Source organism: Panthera onca, chromosome D1, assembly GCF_046562875.1.
Source record: "Panthera onca isolate mPanOnc1 chromosome D1, mPanOnc1 haplotype 2, whole genome shotgun sequence".
In the NCBI taxonomy this organism is placed as follows: Eukaryota; Metazoa; Chordata; class Mammalia; order Carnivora; family Felidae; genus Panthera; species Panthera onca.
The window spans coordinates 48,123,996-48,140,249 of NC_138348.1; the positions used below are offsets into that span (position 1 = coordinate 48,123,996).

At 47.3% G+C, this 16,254-nt stretch overlaps 1 protein-coding gene across 9 annotated transcripts in view; it reads right to left on the minus strand.

Annotated features, from left to right (window-relative positions):
• Positions 1-705: 705 nt before the first annotated feature.
• The window catches only part of AMPD3 (adenosine monophosphate deaminase 3), a 48,541-nt gene continuing 32,992 nt past the window's right edge, over positions 706-16,254 (minus strand). For 8 of the 9 annotated variants that reach the window (XM_078433210.2, XM_078433211.2, XM_078433212.2 and 5 more), the window contains 9 exons: positions 14,899-15,093; positions 13,465-13,596; positions 12,769-12,932; positions 11,886-12,012; positions 9,022-9,185; positions 7,769-7,889; positions 6,424-6,597; positions 4,575-4,685; positions 1,613-3,539 (listed from right to left, as the gene is read on the minus strand). In XM_078433210.2, coding sequence (XP_078289336.2) covers positions 3,363-3,539; positions 4,575-4,685; positions 6,424-6,597; positions 7,769-7,889; positions 9,022-9,185; positions 11,886-12,012; positions 12,769-12,932; positions 13,465-13,596; positions 14,899-15,093 — 1,365 coding nt within the window. In that variant the 3' untranslated portion in view covers positions 1,613-3,362. Of the gene's footprint in view, positions 948-1,612; positions 3,540-4,574; positions 4,686-6,423; positions 6,598-7,768; positions 7,890-9,021; positions 9,186-11,885; positions 12,013-12,768; positions 12,933-13,464; positions 13,597-14,898; positions 15,094-16,254 lie in introns of those variants that run through there. The other variant, XM_078433214.2, reaches the window with a different exon arrangement.

Here is a 16,254-nt window from a genome sequence, read left to right on the forward strand (position 1 = left end):
TTTTTTTTTTTTCTTTCTTAAGTCAAGCTTACTTTGTCTATTGAGGAATAAGAAAACTGCTTGGAGATTAGGGAAGTCAGCTGATCACTCCCATTTATGATGGGCAGCACAATGACAATATAATATACATATCAGACAACAGATTTTCATTTGTTCTCATGTCTTATTTACCCTGTTGGACAGGAAAAAGATAAAATACTCCACCCTACAGTGGTTTTTTGTGGTTCTTGTAAAATCATTTCCAAAGTTAAAGAGTATAATTAGAAAAGCATGTTAGAATCTTAGTGCTGAGAAGAGGAAAGCCATTTATAAGAAGGAATGGCAGTTTATATTTCAATTTACTGATGTACAACATCCTGGAGAAGTACACATTTTGGTACCAAAAGACATAAGCCTCCTCAGAGATACATTTTGATAATCTTGCAACTGTTTATAGTCTTACTCTCTGGCATCCTCGATCTTTCTGATAAAATACTTATTTAAAGGTTGAGGATTTTTAAATTTCCAAGCAACTATGTTTTTCTGATTAGTATTCCTTTCATTGTAGTTAGTTACCCTTGTTCTTTATAACAGTCATAGTTCAGGTATTGTGTGCTTAGGTGTATTACCAATCTATCTCCTTCAATCGTGTGTATAAATCCAAAAAAAGATGAATATTCCAGTGGAGGACTCAGAAACAAGTAAAGAGAAAGCCAGAGAGATGTGCTTTCAACTCTGCTTTAATTCAAGATAAAAGGAAGTAAAGGCCCAGGACTCACCTTGGTACATACCAACCCAGGAGCTGTGATTGGTTTTCATGTGGCAAAGAGCAATGTTATTGATCATCTCAACAATGCAGTTTGGAGTGACACATACATGAACTTGAGGCTTTTATAGCAAGGGATAACCTGCTTCGAAATTTGTTCTTTTACAAACATGGGCTAGTATACAATAGCCTTTGATTCCACCTGTGAACACAAAAGAAAGTAGGGATTCATCCCCCACCCACCCCACGCCCCTGCAAAAGGCCAAAGCCAATTAGGTACAGTGATGAGATAAAAGAGCAAAGCGCTACCGAAAAAGGTGTCTGAAAAGTTTGCAGGACAGGTAAAATCGAATACATGGTGGCTGAACAGATTAAAGTAATATCCAGGGAAAGGGAACACGTGTGGTTTTACTCAGGAACTGTAACAGGCCAGAAATTAGAGAAAAAAGGTAGCAAAGGTCCACCTTCTGGGTCTAGTGAGCTTCAGTTTAAAATTTTTGAGTATTCATTATAAACGTCATCTATGTCTGAGTCTTAGTAAAAGATAAATTGGTAGTTGTTACTTATAACTTTTCATGATGCCCAATCTTTTTTAAAAATTGTTTTTATTTCAGTATAGTTGACACACAAGGCTACATTAGTTTTGGGTGTACAACATCGTGATTCAACTTCTCTGTATGTTATGCTATGCTCACCACACGTGTAGCTACCATCTGTTACCATACAGTGCTATTACAATATCATTGACTTATTTCCGATGCTGTGCATTTTATTCCTGTGACTTATTCCATAACTGGAAGCTTGTGTCTACCACTCCCCTTCCTGTGTTACCCATGCTCCCACCCCATTCCCTCTGGCAACCATCAGTTCTCTATTTATAGGTCTGATTCTGCTTTTTGTTTCTTCATTTGTTTTGCTTTAAATAGTATTAACTTGAAATAGTTTTAAATTATTGAGACATTTATTTAATAATTAAAAACAAATACTTGGTACAGATAAAATGACAATTAAAAACTGTACAATAATTGCTGAGTTAGGACAAATGTATACAAATGGGGCCTTTTCAAAAATAATGAATGTGTAAGATAAATACTGGGTTTTCAGTTAGTTTCATCATTAGCTGGAAGATAGCATACATGTCTGCCTAATAAAAAGACTACATTTATTGTTCCGTATGCTGAGTTAATCGGTAGAGGGGATAAGCATTATAAAGTCACAGGACAAGACCATCTAAAGTCAAATAAGCATCTTCACAGGCAAAAATAGAGTTCTTCTAAGTCTATAATAATTTAGAAAGGCTTGTCATAATCTGCATTTGCCCACAGAAATAGAAAGGTCCTTGAGCAGCTTGTTGCATACTTGGAGCACATATCCTTAAAAAAATTGCCAAAAGAGAAATTCATTCAGTTATTCAATGTACATTTATTGAGCACCTACTATGTACCAGGCACTAGTAACACAGATGAAGAGTACATTGGTAAAGCTTAAATTCAGTTTGGTCTTAAAAATAATTTCTACCTGGCCCCTGGGACCACTTATATCTTCTAAAGAAGTCTGCATGTTAGGTAAGGGAGAAATTTCACCTTAAAAAAATGCACAGGTTACACTGGTAAAATTTAACATCTGTGAGGCCTAATGGAACAGTGGGGAAAAGGACTGGATTAGGAGGAGTAGGGAAAGTAGTTCTGGTCCTATTACTTATTAGCTGTGTGACCTTAAGCAAATTTCACCTCTCTGGCCCTAACTTTTCATAAGTAAAATGGTAATTGGGCTATAGTCAAAATATTAGAACCAAAAGGAACAGGGATCATCTAATCCTATGTTTTCCAAAGTCCGTAGTTCAAATGAAAATATGTAGAAGCCCCAGTGTAAAAGTGATGAAAGAGTTGCTTTGAAGAAAGTGGCATCCAGAACCTCACTCCCCCTGCCCTCCCCCTCCTCCTGAAGTGGTCCAGGATGGGGGGCATTCACAGAACATTTGAGAACTACTCATCTAGTCCAAACCCGTACTTTTCAGATGAGAAAACCAAGACACAGAACAGAAGCAATTGGTTCAATGTGCGTATGTGGCTTCCTAAATAGGAGGGCTAAGTAAAACATTTTAAGAAATACATAAAAAATGCAAATTGTCAAGAAGGAAATTTTCTATTTTAATTCTCTCAAAGTAGTTCCTTTATGAAAGGGAGCTTTGAAATTGATTTTGTTTAAGGCAGCCAGCCAGAGGCTGAAATGAACAGCTACCAACTAGCCTGCAGGGTCTATAGAGGATTTTGGCAGAAAACCACACAGACCTCATGTCAGTAGGCACTGGACCTTGCAAGATCCTGGCCCCAACAATGCAAGCACTAGCTGTTTCAAGAGACATATTTGGGAAATTAGGAATGAGTACAGACAAGTGTCCAGCTCCCAGATCCCCAAGGAGGAGTCACCATCTACTACTCAGAAATACTAACAGAAGTGGGCATGTTAGATCTTAAAGTGAACAGTACAACCGAAATCACTAGTCAGAGGCATCCTCTACATGGAGGACAGTCCTAGTTTGGTATCTTGACCACTGTTAATCGCAGCAAACTTGAAATTAAACCAGAAAGTTAAAATGCATTGTCCACTGCTGGACCTATTTGGTCAGAGCTGTGATCTCTTCTGATTTCATGGCATCAGACAGGAAGCTGAGCTCATTGCATAAGGTCTCGTATCGGAACGCCATCCGAATCTGAGCAACATTTGTCTTTCGGATATCATTTCCTTCAGGTCCTTCTTTATAATAATTTTGTCCCAGAAACTTTTGCTTCTCCTGTGGAACCAGAGAAGTACAAATGAAACCATATACCTTAGGTTTATTTTCTATATCCCTACGGCAGCTTTGACATTAGCCACACCAAATCAAACCAGTCCCCTGAAGCTGGTCCTTCACCAGGACATCGTTCCCCACAGGGTTCTTAAAAATTCCTGCTGGCCCATGTGCTCGAGCATGTCACCCTGATGCCCACACTCATTCCCTTCATTTCTGACTATGCTTTCCTTGACCACAAGAAAAAGATAAGACCTCCAGGAGCTGCTGGCAATGAAGAAGGCAAGATGAAGGCAAGAAGACTCTCAGTCCCTCCTGAGAGCTGACAGGGACAGTCTTAGGAAGCGGGTCTGTACAATTGAATCATGAACGTTTAGCTCTTCTCTGCATCAGCATCCAATAAGAGCAGCACCGATGCGGCTTCTTACTGTACCAGTGACACCACCCCAGGGAGGTACCCAGGAGCCTAAGACACCACGTAGAGAAATGGTTCTCAACCCTGGCTCCACATCAGAATCACCTAGGGAACTATAAAAAAAATTACTGATGTCCAGGTCCCATCCCTACAATGTTTTACTCAGTGTAGGTACTATTCACTATCGAAAAAATACCGAGTGCCTACTATGTGCCAGGGACTATTCTATGCCCTAGGGGTATAATGCTGAACAAAACCGTCTAATGGAACTTACATTCTGGAAGGAAAGACGGGAAAACACATAACTACATATTACAATGTCAGTAGTAATAAATGTTATGAAGAAAAACAGATTAAAGGGCTGGAGAATGATGGCAAGTGTGTGGCTGTGGTAGAATGGTGATCAGGGAGGGTCTCTCGGAGGAGGTCATGTTTGAGGTGTGAAAGGGTGAAAGAGCAGCCTTGAAAATTCAGGGGTCTCCCCTAGAGAGTTTCAGCGTTCACCCTGCTTGTCATCCTCACGGATCTCAGAGCCTAGAAAGTGCCTAACATGCAGCAGGCACCCATTGTATGTGTGTTGAAGGGACAAGAGGGACAGAAGGCAGTGCCATCACACACCATACCTGATGGGAGAGGCCACTCTGCAGCACGCTGTTCCTGGCGATTTCACACAGGTCACACGTGCTCAGCTTCCACACTTGAGCGGCAATTGCATATTCTTCCATAAGTGCTTCCTAGATCCGCCCCCCCAAAAAGCAAATATATGAGATGGTAGGATATCCATTTCAATCCTTCACATATTCCCAAAGCTAGAAACATCAGACAGACATTGCAGATCTAATTTTTCTTTAATGTCTGCCACCTGGAAAACCAAACAACATTCCCACCCCCTTAAATTATGAACTTGTAAGATCATCTTTGGTGAATTCTCAGGTTTCCAAAGAGATATGTCAAAGAACCCCTACACGTTGATTTGTTGGCCAGCACATGTTTGAAGCCCTGTGAAGTCATGCGGATGCCAGCCTCTGTTCCACTGCGACAATCACCCTGGGCGTGTACATGTTTAGTACCTGCTTTGTAGCTTTTCTTTTTATTTAACATCACTTTCTTAAGATTGCCCCAAAATAAAAGTGAATCTGAATAAAGTATTAAGAGCAAAGCTGGAACCTTAAATAAGAATGAGAAATTACCAAGTAGTGAGACAGTAATCCCAAAAGGATTTGGGTTTGAGCTGTGCTTTCTGCCTTACCTCCTAGGATGTGAAATGTCTACCATCGATCATAAGCTCTCCCATTACTGCTCGGACACCCCCACTGCCTCTGTAACCTAGAGCAGCAGTTCTCAAAATGTGATCCAAGGTCCTGAAGGCCTTTTGAAAGGTCATCCCTCTTCCAACTATGTACCTTTGTGAGGCAAGATTTTCTTCATATACTTTGATAAAAAACAAGGCATCACAACCGATTGCTTTTGGACAATATGACTAGTTTCCATAAAAATTGCTATTTATGTTAACATTTGGTAGGTTTGTTAAAGTTACTTTTTAAGTTTATGTATTTATTTTGGGAGACGGAGAATGAGCAGGGGAGGGGCAGAGAGAGAGAGAGAGAGAGAGAGAGAGAGAATCCCAAGCAGGCTCTACACTGTCTGTGCAGAGCCCAATGCAGGGCTCAATCCCACGAATGGTGAGACCATGGTCTGAGCTGAAATCAAGAGTTAGATGCTTAACCAACTGAGCCACCCCCAGACACACACAACCTTGTTAATGTTAGTTTTAAATGAGTTAATATTTTTCAATTTCAAATTAGTTTCTAACACACTTAAATATCACTAGATATAGCTTATGTAATCAACAGCTTTCCGAGGGCCTTTAATTCTTAAAGCTTATAAAGGGGTCCTGTGACCAAAAGCTTGGAGAGCCTGTCCTAGACGACTCGGGCACTTCTGTTTTTACTAATCAATGGCTGGTCCCCATGCATGATATTGCCTTTCCCTTCCTCTTTCCTGGCCCTACAGATCCAGAGTAGAATAATAATAATTAATAATAATAATAATAGTATTAAAATGTTAACTAACATTTTGAATACATGCTATATTCAGACACTCTGTTAGACTCTGGTTCATTATCTTAATGGATCCTCACAATAAAGCAGAGGTAGACATAGAGACAATTTCATCCCTATTTTACAGATGAAGAGGAATAAGATAGAGATCAAGTAACTTTACCAACATCATGGAGATAGTAAATGCCAAAGAAAGGGAAAATGGAGAAGGCAAAAAAATAAAATTGTGCCTTCATGGGTTCAAGGACTCCAAAGACAGGGCTCCTGGAAGAAACACTTTTTGCTCCCCAGGAGCTTATCTCTTGCCTTCACTGGGCACCAACCCCACCCCAAAAGCAGAACTGAGTGTGTGCTCCAGTGTGTGCAGTTGGGAGGGCAGACCAGGGCTGGCTGGGGCACCTAACATCCTCACCTTTGTATAGTGGAACTGCATGGGGTCGTCAGTGGAGAGAGAAACATGGAGTCCCTTGTGCAGGAATTCCCTCAGAGGGTTTTTGGAATATTCAAGGAACAGACTGTTGTTGCTAAGAGGAGACATGGCAATGGGGATCTGAGCAAGGTAGTAGAGATACTGCAACACCGGACTCTGCAAAAGAACCACCAAACTCAGGTGACAAGCGCCAGAGAAGGGAGGGAAGGAGCATTCATCAGTGGAAACCAGGTCCGGCTAGTGTCTGTGTAACAGAGCTCCCTGAAGCCAACAGACCCAGATCCCCACCTCCCCTTCCCCACCTCTATGTTCATCTGATACATCACATGCCCCTCTCCTCCTGGGCTGCCCTCCACCTACTGTTGGGAGCTCGCCCTCTTGGCTCCAGACAAGGCACAGCTCAGGGCAAGAAGGCAGCTGCAAGGCTCCAAACTGACCCCAGGCTACATACTCTGCTCCCCTCCCCCAGGTACTGCCCCCAGTGGGTCAGCCCAGGAGATGCTGGGCTTTTGTTATGTTGCTTTGACCACAAACACCCAGGATGAGTCTGTAAACACTCTGGCTCCTCGGAGATGGGAAGGGGCAGACCTGACTGGGCTAGAGTGGTTTTCTGATGTAACACCCTCCGCCCACGGAATTGTGACACACAATTAGACCTCCCCAGGACACAAGAGGCACCAGAGGAGCTTGAGCAAACATCTTTCTTATGGAAGTGATCCAAAATATGGAGAAGACCAAATGGGCAGAGTGCATGGTTGTATTATTTACACAAGCAAAAATTTGATAGACTCTGTCGAATAATCAGAGACTAGCTGAATCAATTATAGACCATCCAAGTGGTGGGCCATCCTTCCAACAGCCTTTAGGATGAGGAGCATAAATGTTGCAGCACAGAAAAATGCTTGTTATATAAAGTTAAAGGACAAAGTAGAACCAAAACAAAACAAAATCTGTGCTCATAATAAGCACATTCGAAATCTGCTCTGGTAAAAAAAAAAAAAAGATGAGAATTAGAAATCCCAAAAAGCTAATAATGGCTATTTCTTTTAAAGTAATTGCAATAATGTTTGTTTTTTCCATTTCTCCATCTTTTGGAAGATCCAAATCGCAATATGTTTGATTATATTCTTTTCATAATTAAATATGATAAATATGAAACCAAGATGACTACAGACAGCCCAACCCAGAAAAAGGCGCCAGCCTTTTAACGTCACTGGCCAGAGCCTCCCAGAAGGCAGACAGGAGCCCAATCGATCCCACTCCTCCCCAGGGGAGCCCATGGCAGGACCATCATTGCAGGGCAGGTTTCCGTGAGTGGTCTGGTTACCTTCTTGAGGAGTAGCCCATGGGAAATGTTGTCAGCAGTCAGGAACGCAGACACCAGGTGGGTGATGGAGCCAGACTCTCCACAGTGAGGCCGGAACAAGAAAGTGCTCAGGCCTCGTTCCCTGCAGAAGTGAGGCTCTTAGTCAGTAAGGACCCCTGGTCCACTGTACGTAGGGCCGCACAGGCCTGGGGCATGTACTCCTAGCTCAGGACCTACTCCAGGGAAGACAGTCACCCGTGGGAGAGTCAACACAGCTGACACAGGGCACTCTGGAAACTACCACCCCACCCTCCAAAATACAGAGAGCCAGGTCCAGTGATCTTCAGAACCAAAAGATGCCATCTCTGGGGAACAGAAAGGGGACCTAGTGGTAGAAAGAGAACTTGCTGTGTCCCCGTCCACTACTGACCTTCCCCTCTTTACCAGGTCTTGTAGCCTAGATTCACAGACCTTCAGAGCAGCAAAGGCCATGTGAAACCATGGAGTCCAACCACTTTGTCATAAAAATGGGCAAACCCAGAGGGTGGAGTCAGGCATTCAAAACCCCTGGGCAGGTCAGCTAGAGCTAGAACTTAAGCCCCTCCCTCCAGCAGCTCAGCCTGGACTGCCCCACCCCAACACCAGGCCATCTCCTCTCAATCATGGTCCATCCGAAACCTCCACAGGCTGCACTGGCTTAGGCTGAGCCAGAGAGGCCCCATGGCCCAGCAGGGGCAGGAGGGAGGCTAGACTTGCAAGGGGGTGGGGATGAACAGCTCAGTGTCTGCTGCTCTGGGCACCCAACTCCTGCCTTACGTGCCCTGGGTGTGTGAGCACTGGTGGGAGCCTGTGCAGATAGGATAGTGATGTGAGCTCCACGAGGGCGTGGATTTAGTCTACTTTGTTCTCTGTTAGATGTCTAGTGCCTGGGACAGTGCCTGTCACATACAATAATTGGTTGCATGGATAGATGCATGTGTGCACACTATTGGTGCGGTGGAAAGAACATGCGTGTGTGTTGGCATGTCCCATGTCTGTATCATATCAGGGATGAACAGATACACGCATAGCTCTTGGTGGGTATATGTATGCACACGTGTGTGTACGGGCATAAAGTCTGGCTGTGTTGTACGATCATGTCTGCGGCATAGCAGCATGCCTGCATGTGTGCACGGCTCTGTGAATACTGTGACCTGTGTTGTGTGCTGGGGCATGGCCCCGGGTGTGAGGTGTGAGGGCACACAGACGTGTGTGCAGGGGCTGGGCTCACCCACCTGCGGAGGTTGTTGAGCACCATGATGTTGGCATACATGTAGTACAGGTAGTAGCTGTAGGGCGGGTTCTGCTCACTGGTCCAGATGTCTGGGTTGGGGCTCTTGTCTGAGAACATGTGGTCGCTGTGCTTGGATTCATCATCCACGCTGTCAAACCCTGTCACCTGGGCAGGAGGAGGGGTCCTGCATCAAGCTGAGGCAGATGAGCTGCCAAAGGCCTTGGGGGCCAAGCCTCCCAGGTTCATCCGTCAGCTGGGGACCCCATAGCCTAACTGAGGCCACATTCCTCCCAGGGATCGGAAGTGGGGACGATGCCATAACCTGTCCCTCTGTGGCTTCTAAAAGTAGCCAGAAGGCCAGACTGGAGAGTGCGAAGCCCTAGTGTGGTAGTGGTGATGGTAAGAGGGGAAGCTCAGACTGGACCAGCCACACCCACCACCCATCCCTCTGCTGTGCCAAGGAGAAGGCCAACACTGCAGGGTAGCTAGCAGAAATTGCCATCAGCAGCAGTGACAACAGCTGTGAGGGGGAATGGGACAGGCCAACTATACAGCAGGACCTATGCACTTACCACACATCAGCTAATATAACACTCAGATCCACCCTGTGAGGGAAGGCTTGACTATGAACAAACCAGACCCAAAATGCTTAGGGAGCTTGCCTACGCAAGACAACCAGTCTCTGAACCTAAATGGACTCTGGGTCTGGTCTCTGGGGCTGTGAGTGGAGGATGCCCCTGGGATGTACCAGGTGAGGCCACAGGAAACCAGTCTCAGTGCCTCACAAACAGGTCAAGGTGGGCCCCATCCAGGAGGGCCCCTTGGAGGGTGAGCTGTGGTTCCCAGGAGGGAGGTGCTCTGTCCCCCAACTCCTCCCTGGGAACTTCCCTCTGAGCTTCCTGTCTTTCCACAGTAGCTGCACCTCAGCTGAGACCCAAATTTTGCCCCTGGGGGCACCACCCTGGTCACTGGCTGCCTGGTCACCTGCTCCCAGCCCCTAACCAAACATGTACCTACAGAAGATACAGCCTCTCGGCCAGCACAAAGGAGCAGTTCTGCTAACGCATCTCCCCCACTTTTACTCAGCCGCAACAGCACTTTGGAAGGAGCCTCTGAATGACTCCACCTTGCTCCACAACTGACCCAAACTGGGGAGTCCTGGCCAGGTCTGCCAGCCTCTGCCATTCCTATATGGGCAGTAGGTGCCCAGAGAAGCAAGGGACCATGAGGGTCTTTGCGGAATCTTCCCTGTCATAGAAACACGTGTCAAAAGCAATGATATGGCTGCCACCACAGCTCCCAGCATGGTCTGGATGGGTCTGGGGGCCAGGGAGGCCCTTGAGCCCTGCTCTGTACTCACTAGCCCTGTGCCTTACCTGAACTCTCCAGGGCCTGACATGGAGGTAACAACAGTCCCTCTTCTCAGCTTTGTATTCAACAGATGGAGGGCCTCAAGCACAAAATATGTCCAATCCCCAACTTCTCCGCCTCCCCAAGCGTGCTTTTCCCCCACTTCTAGTGACCTCTGAAGGCACAGGGTCCACTCTCCCACAAAGCCGGGCACTGGGGAGGCACCCTAGATTCTTCCCTCGGGCTCACCTTCAGGCTTTGCCCAGGTCCTGTCGATGCTGTAACCATGCCCACTGCATATGGGCCTGGCCTGCCATCTGCATATGCCTCACTTTTCCTACTTGGGAGGCACTACAGCATGAGGGTAATAACACCTGCTGGGGAATCAGACACCTGGATATGAATTCCAGTTCTACCACTTTTGAGCCTCATGTGATTTCCTCATATGTAGATTGGAGCAAGTAGCTTCACTGGGCTGAATTAAATGAGACAGTCCGTGGAAGCATTAACAGTGCTTCATACAGCAAGCATGTAATAATTCTGCCCAGCATAAACACCAACAAAATGACATGGAGTCAGGTAATCATGAAGCTGAAGCAAAACCATGTCATGGTGTGGATCACTGGGCAGGCAGCAAACACTCAATAACTGTGAGCTGTTCTGCTGGTGCAAGTCCCCGGCATCTGTCTCTACTGCTGGAGCAGGCCCCCTGGCTCTCATCTTGCCCCTTTCCCCCCACCTTTAGCTACCATGTGTTCCCGGCCTTTCTCCATACAACAGTCAGCATGGTGTTTGTCTAAAACATAAATTCAATGACGTCCTTCAGCCTGCCCAAACATTTCCTAGCAGCCCCCTACACACACACACACAGAGACTCCATCACCCCTTCCCATGCCCCCAGCTCTCCAGAACCTTCCCTGCCTCCCTCCCTGTCAGACCCCCAGAACCTCCATGGGGTACTGAACTTGCTTCTCACTGTCTACAGCCATCTCCATTCTGGGAACCCAGAGGGAGGGATCAGGTCCTGCCCCACTTATACCCTTTCTGGTTAACTTCTCCTCTATCCCTTCTTCCCCTCTCCCATAACTAGCCAGATAAATGCATGTTGTCGGGCTTGTGTACTCAACCAGACAAGACGTGAGGACCATTGTTATGAGGTAAAAGCAAGAGCACTGATTGTCTGCATTTCTAAAGACCTGGGGGTGCTGCTGGGCACTTCTGGGGACAGAATCCAGTCTTTCCAGAACCACCCAGCCAGGAACCGACTCTTCAGTCTTTCCCCACTGCTGTCTTCCTGGCACCCTATCCACATCCCAGGGCTGCCCCTGAGGAGAAGGGGACTTCCGCTACCTGGAGCAAACTCATTATTTTGGAAATTCAGTTTCTTGGGATCGGCCACCCCTGCCTGGGGCACAGAGTGACAGGATCTGAGAAGGGAAGCCTAACCCAACCCACTTGGAATTTTCTCTTCCCTTTACCACTGGGCACATCACCTGAAGCACCACCCACACTTACATATTTGAGGAAAAGATGAAGCTCTCGGTGATCCTGGGGGTTGATTGTGGCCTCAAAAAGGGGCAGGAAGATATTCTCCAGCATCTTCCCAAAGCTTGGCAGCAGATTCTTTGACCTAAATATGTCACTGGGGGGAAGCAGAGACTTGCTGATTAAAGTGAACCTACCAGCCCTGTTGGTCTGTGGGAGAGCAACCCCATCGCTTCCTCAGGCCACTTGTGTTTCCATCTAAACACCCGGAGTAGAGTCAGAGATGTGGCTTGAACACAGGTCCTTCCCCTCCTCTCCAACTCCCAGCAAGTTCTGCAATGCTAGGCATTGGTCAACGCCCACCCATGCCCATCAGAGAGCTTTTCCAAGCTAGAGGCCATGCTGGAGTGGGGTGCTGGGACTCAGGCTGACCAAAGGTCTGAGAGATGAGTTCTCAAATTTCTTCGTTCTCAAATTTCTCCTCCACTGAGTTGAGTTCCCTTAAACCATATATCCCGGCCCACGCAGGGACCATGAGCCCCACATTGGCCAGATGGAAGAGGACAGTGGTCATCTGAGTCCTAGCCATGGAAATCCAGTGCCAGCAATGCCACCATCAAGTTACTCATACCCAGGGGCTCATGCAAAAGGATAATCCACCCCCAAACCCCATTGAGAAGATGGGTAGTAGTTCCTGCTAGGTTTTGCATGGGCTTGTTCTTCAAAGAATGAGTTTAAGTGTCACAAGGACAACTTTGCCAACCACCCCCGCACTATGGGAAAATCCCTAGGGAGGAGAGGCCCAAGCTGGCACCAGAACCGGCCCCACCAGCAATAGTACAGACTCAGCAGCCCATGAGGGATAGGCTGTGTCCCCAGAGGGCATGGGCAGACAGCAGGCCACCTCACTTACTAGATCCGGGGCACCTGGATGATCCAGCGCATGTTGGGTGAGTAGACCTTGTGCTGGATGAACCAGCGGGCCAGTTTGGGCCACTCCTTGGGATTGCGGCCATAGATGGACAGCCGTGGCTCTGAGTACTGGTACTTGCTCTCCTCCAGCTCCCTGGCCACCTCCTAGCACCAAGAAGAGCTCAGGTCAGCCCAAGAGCACCCCAGCTGCCGGATCCTGCAGCTCCCTCACCACCTGCTCCCAGGCTGGGAAGGCCTGATCTACATCCTCTTGCTGCCATGTAACTACTCCTCCACCTCAGTAGAGGCTCCTGCCTGGGGGAGGGGAAGGCTGTGGTCTACACAGCCACATGTCTAACCAGGCCAGGCAGCAGAAGCCCCTCCAAATGGAGCTACGCTGCCCCAAATCCAGACTGCAGACAGGGCAGTGAGCCTGGCTGCTGTGAGCACTGGTGGATACCCTCCCTTCCTCTGGCGTGCATTCAGCACCTGCAGCACCAGTGTGCCCATGCTCGGGAGCTGGCAGCCTGGGCCACCGCACAGGGCTCCTGCATGCCTGTGCCTTGCCTGAGCTGGATGGTGGACTGATGGGGATTCAGGGAGGGGAAAACAGGAGGCTATGCAGCGCCCCCACCCTCTGCAGGTAGATGCTGTCAGGTATCGGAAGAGGGCTTGGAGAGGCCTAGGGCTCACTCGCCTTGACCATCCGAGCAAAGTACTCTCCTCCCAGGTAGTTTTCAGTTTTCAAATATAGGTCGCGCAGCTCACTGGCCCCCACAGGGTTGTATTTGGAGTTGAACTTGTCAAAGCGATGGAATGTCTGCCGGCCCTGGAGAGAGGAGACCACCAGACAGATCACCACATTGTTCTGTAGCCACCATACACATTTCTCTCTCCAGGCCTTTACAAGGGGGTCTTATGTGCAGCCATGCTGATGGCTATCTTCTATGTCAGCTCTTGCATGAAATCTTGGAAAGTCCTGGGGCCATGATGTGTCTCCTCACTCAGTCAGCCCCAGGGTCCTGTACTGAGGCCCTCTGTGAAGGATCAAGGCATCTCGTGCTCCAAGAAACCACAGCTAGGAGCAACACTGGCTGAGTGAGCAGAAAACACCAGACTACTAACCAATCAGTAATAAAGGGTGTCTATTACTGCTTTGACTTCATCAGGCACTTTCTCCACATTACTTTATTCAGTGTTTTATTTGTTTTACTAAGATTTTTTTATTGTGGTAAAATATATATAACACAAAACTTATCATCTTAACCGTTTTTTAAGTGTGCAGTTAAACACTCTATCTTGTAAAACTAAAACTTTATACCCATTAAACAATAACTCCCCATGACCCCTTCCTCCTGGTTGCCCCTGGTAACCACCCCTCTCTCTCTATGAATTTGCCTATTCCACGTACCTCATATGAATAAATCATATACCCACTGTCCTTTTGTGTCTGGCTTTTCTGACTTAGCATGTTTTCGAGGTTCACCCATGTTGTAGCAGGTATCAGTACTTCATTCCTTTTTAGGACTGCAGAATATTCCATTGTGTGTATCTACCACATCTTGTTTATCCATTCATCTACTGATGGACACTTGGGTCATTTCCACCTACTGGTTGTTGTGAATAGTGCTGCTATATAAGCTCTGGTGTGCAAGTATCTGTTTTAGTCCCTGCTTTCAATTCTTCTGGGTATATTCCTGGAAGTGGAATTGCTGGAATATAATAGTAATTCTGCATTTAACTTTTTGAGGAAACTCCACACTGTCTTCTATAGCAGCTGCACCATCATTTAGAATTTTAATAACTTCGTAATATCAACAAGGCACATGGCATTCACCATTTCATAAACAAGGAAATGAAAGCTTAAGTGACCTGCTTAAGGGCACCCAACTCCTACCTGGCAGAAGGAGAATTAGAAGGGGGACCTGTCTGACTCCAAGTCACACTCTTTTTTCCGACCGCATGGCCCTGCTATTCCCTGAGGCCAAACTACCTCTTATATCTCCTATGGCTAGAAGAGAAAGAGCTGCTTACACCGCCAGCCTCTCTCCAGGCACAACCATGGCTTCCTTCCAGCAGGTTGAGTCCCCAACCAGGATGGCTTGAGGCACTAGGGCAGAACCTCACTCACCGCATGGACATCCAGTGAATCGACAGTGAGATCATATGGGTCCATGTGCAGGCTGTCGAACACCTGCCGCAGGGTGATCTTCCGGCCCCGCTTCTCGGCCACAGTCCTGTCAGGCTCTGTCTTGTACGTGTGCTTGATAAAGCGCAGCAAGTGCTTCTGGTTCATGCAGGCAGCTGCGTGGATGTGTGTGTCCACCTGCAACATGGTGCCCACAAGCCATGAGCCAGGCCACCTCCCCCGGCCACAAGAATTGGGGTGTCCAACCCTCAAAGTGGACGGCAAAACCTCAGTATCCATGGCCCTACCAATGCCTGAATCTACACCCCTCCCCCCAGTTTCTCCTCTAGGCTTTGAAACTGGTCCTCCCTCTAGTTTTGCTGCTCAATTCACCTCATTATAGCATCCAGAGATCTTTTTAAAATGTGTCTGGCCATTCCCCAGCTAACCAAACCATCAATGGCCCCCAAGTCTTCAAGATAAAGCTCAAACTCCTTAGCCTGGGATTCAAGGCTTACTTCCACCCTTAATTCCCACCTTACCACTGCCTGCTCTATGCTCCAGCCATGACATACCACTTACAGGTACCCGAGGCATTGTGCTATTCTGCACCACATCACTTTGCCCATGTGTCTCCTCTGCCTGGCATGTCTTCCTTCCTCCTCACCAATCTCATCCACCTACAGGGAATTTCTAACAACCTCCTCCTCCTGGAAGCCAATCCTGATCCCCTCAGCACACTGACCAGTTTTTCCCTTGCCCGACCAGGAAAGCTAGCATGGACACTCCCATTAGTGTACATGTCTCTGCTGTTCACTCTACAAATTCCCCATCTACTCTGTCACTAGACTGGAAGCACAGTCCTCAAGGACAGACACGTCATCTTATGCATCTAAGTCTCCAGTGCCCACCCAGAGCCTAATATGATGCATTTGTTGAGTCAATGGATGGATGGATGAACAAATGATGATATCCACATCCTCAAATAACCCTAAGGGCCCGTCAAATGCCCCACAAGGTACCATTCTTCCCACTGACTTCTCTTGGAATATTCCCATCAGCCACCAGCCCTGAGGAAACAGAGACCTGGCTAATCCAGGGGATGGCTGAAGTCACAGTGGGCATCCTAATGCCCCTTGCACGAGCCCAAGGGGCCTCAGGGAGGTCCCCAGGGAGAGAGGCAGCAGTCTCATGGGCTCTGCATTACTGCTGTAGCCGGCTGGGTACTCTGCCAGGGCCAGGATGAGGAGGCGGCTGACCTCTGGCCAGGGAATGCTGTCCACAGCTGGCCAGGTATCTCCAAGTCAGGCCAAACCAGACATTTGATCTGTTGAATCTCTGTGAATATTGTCTGAGCCA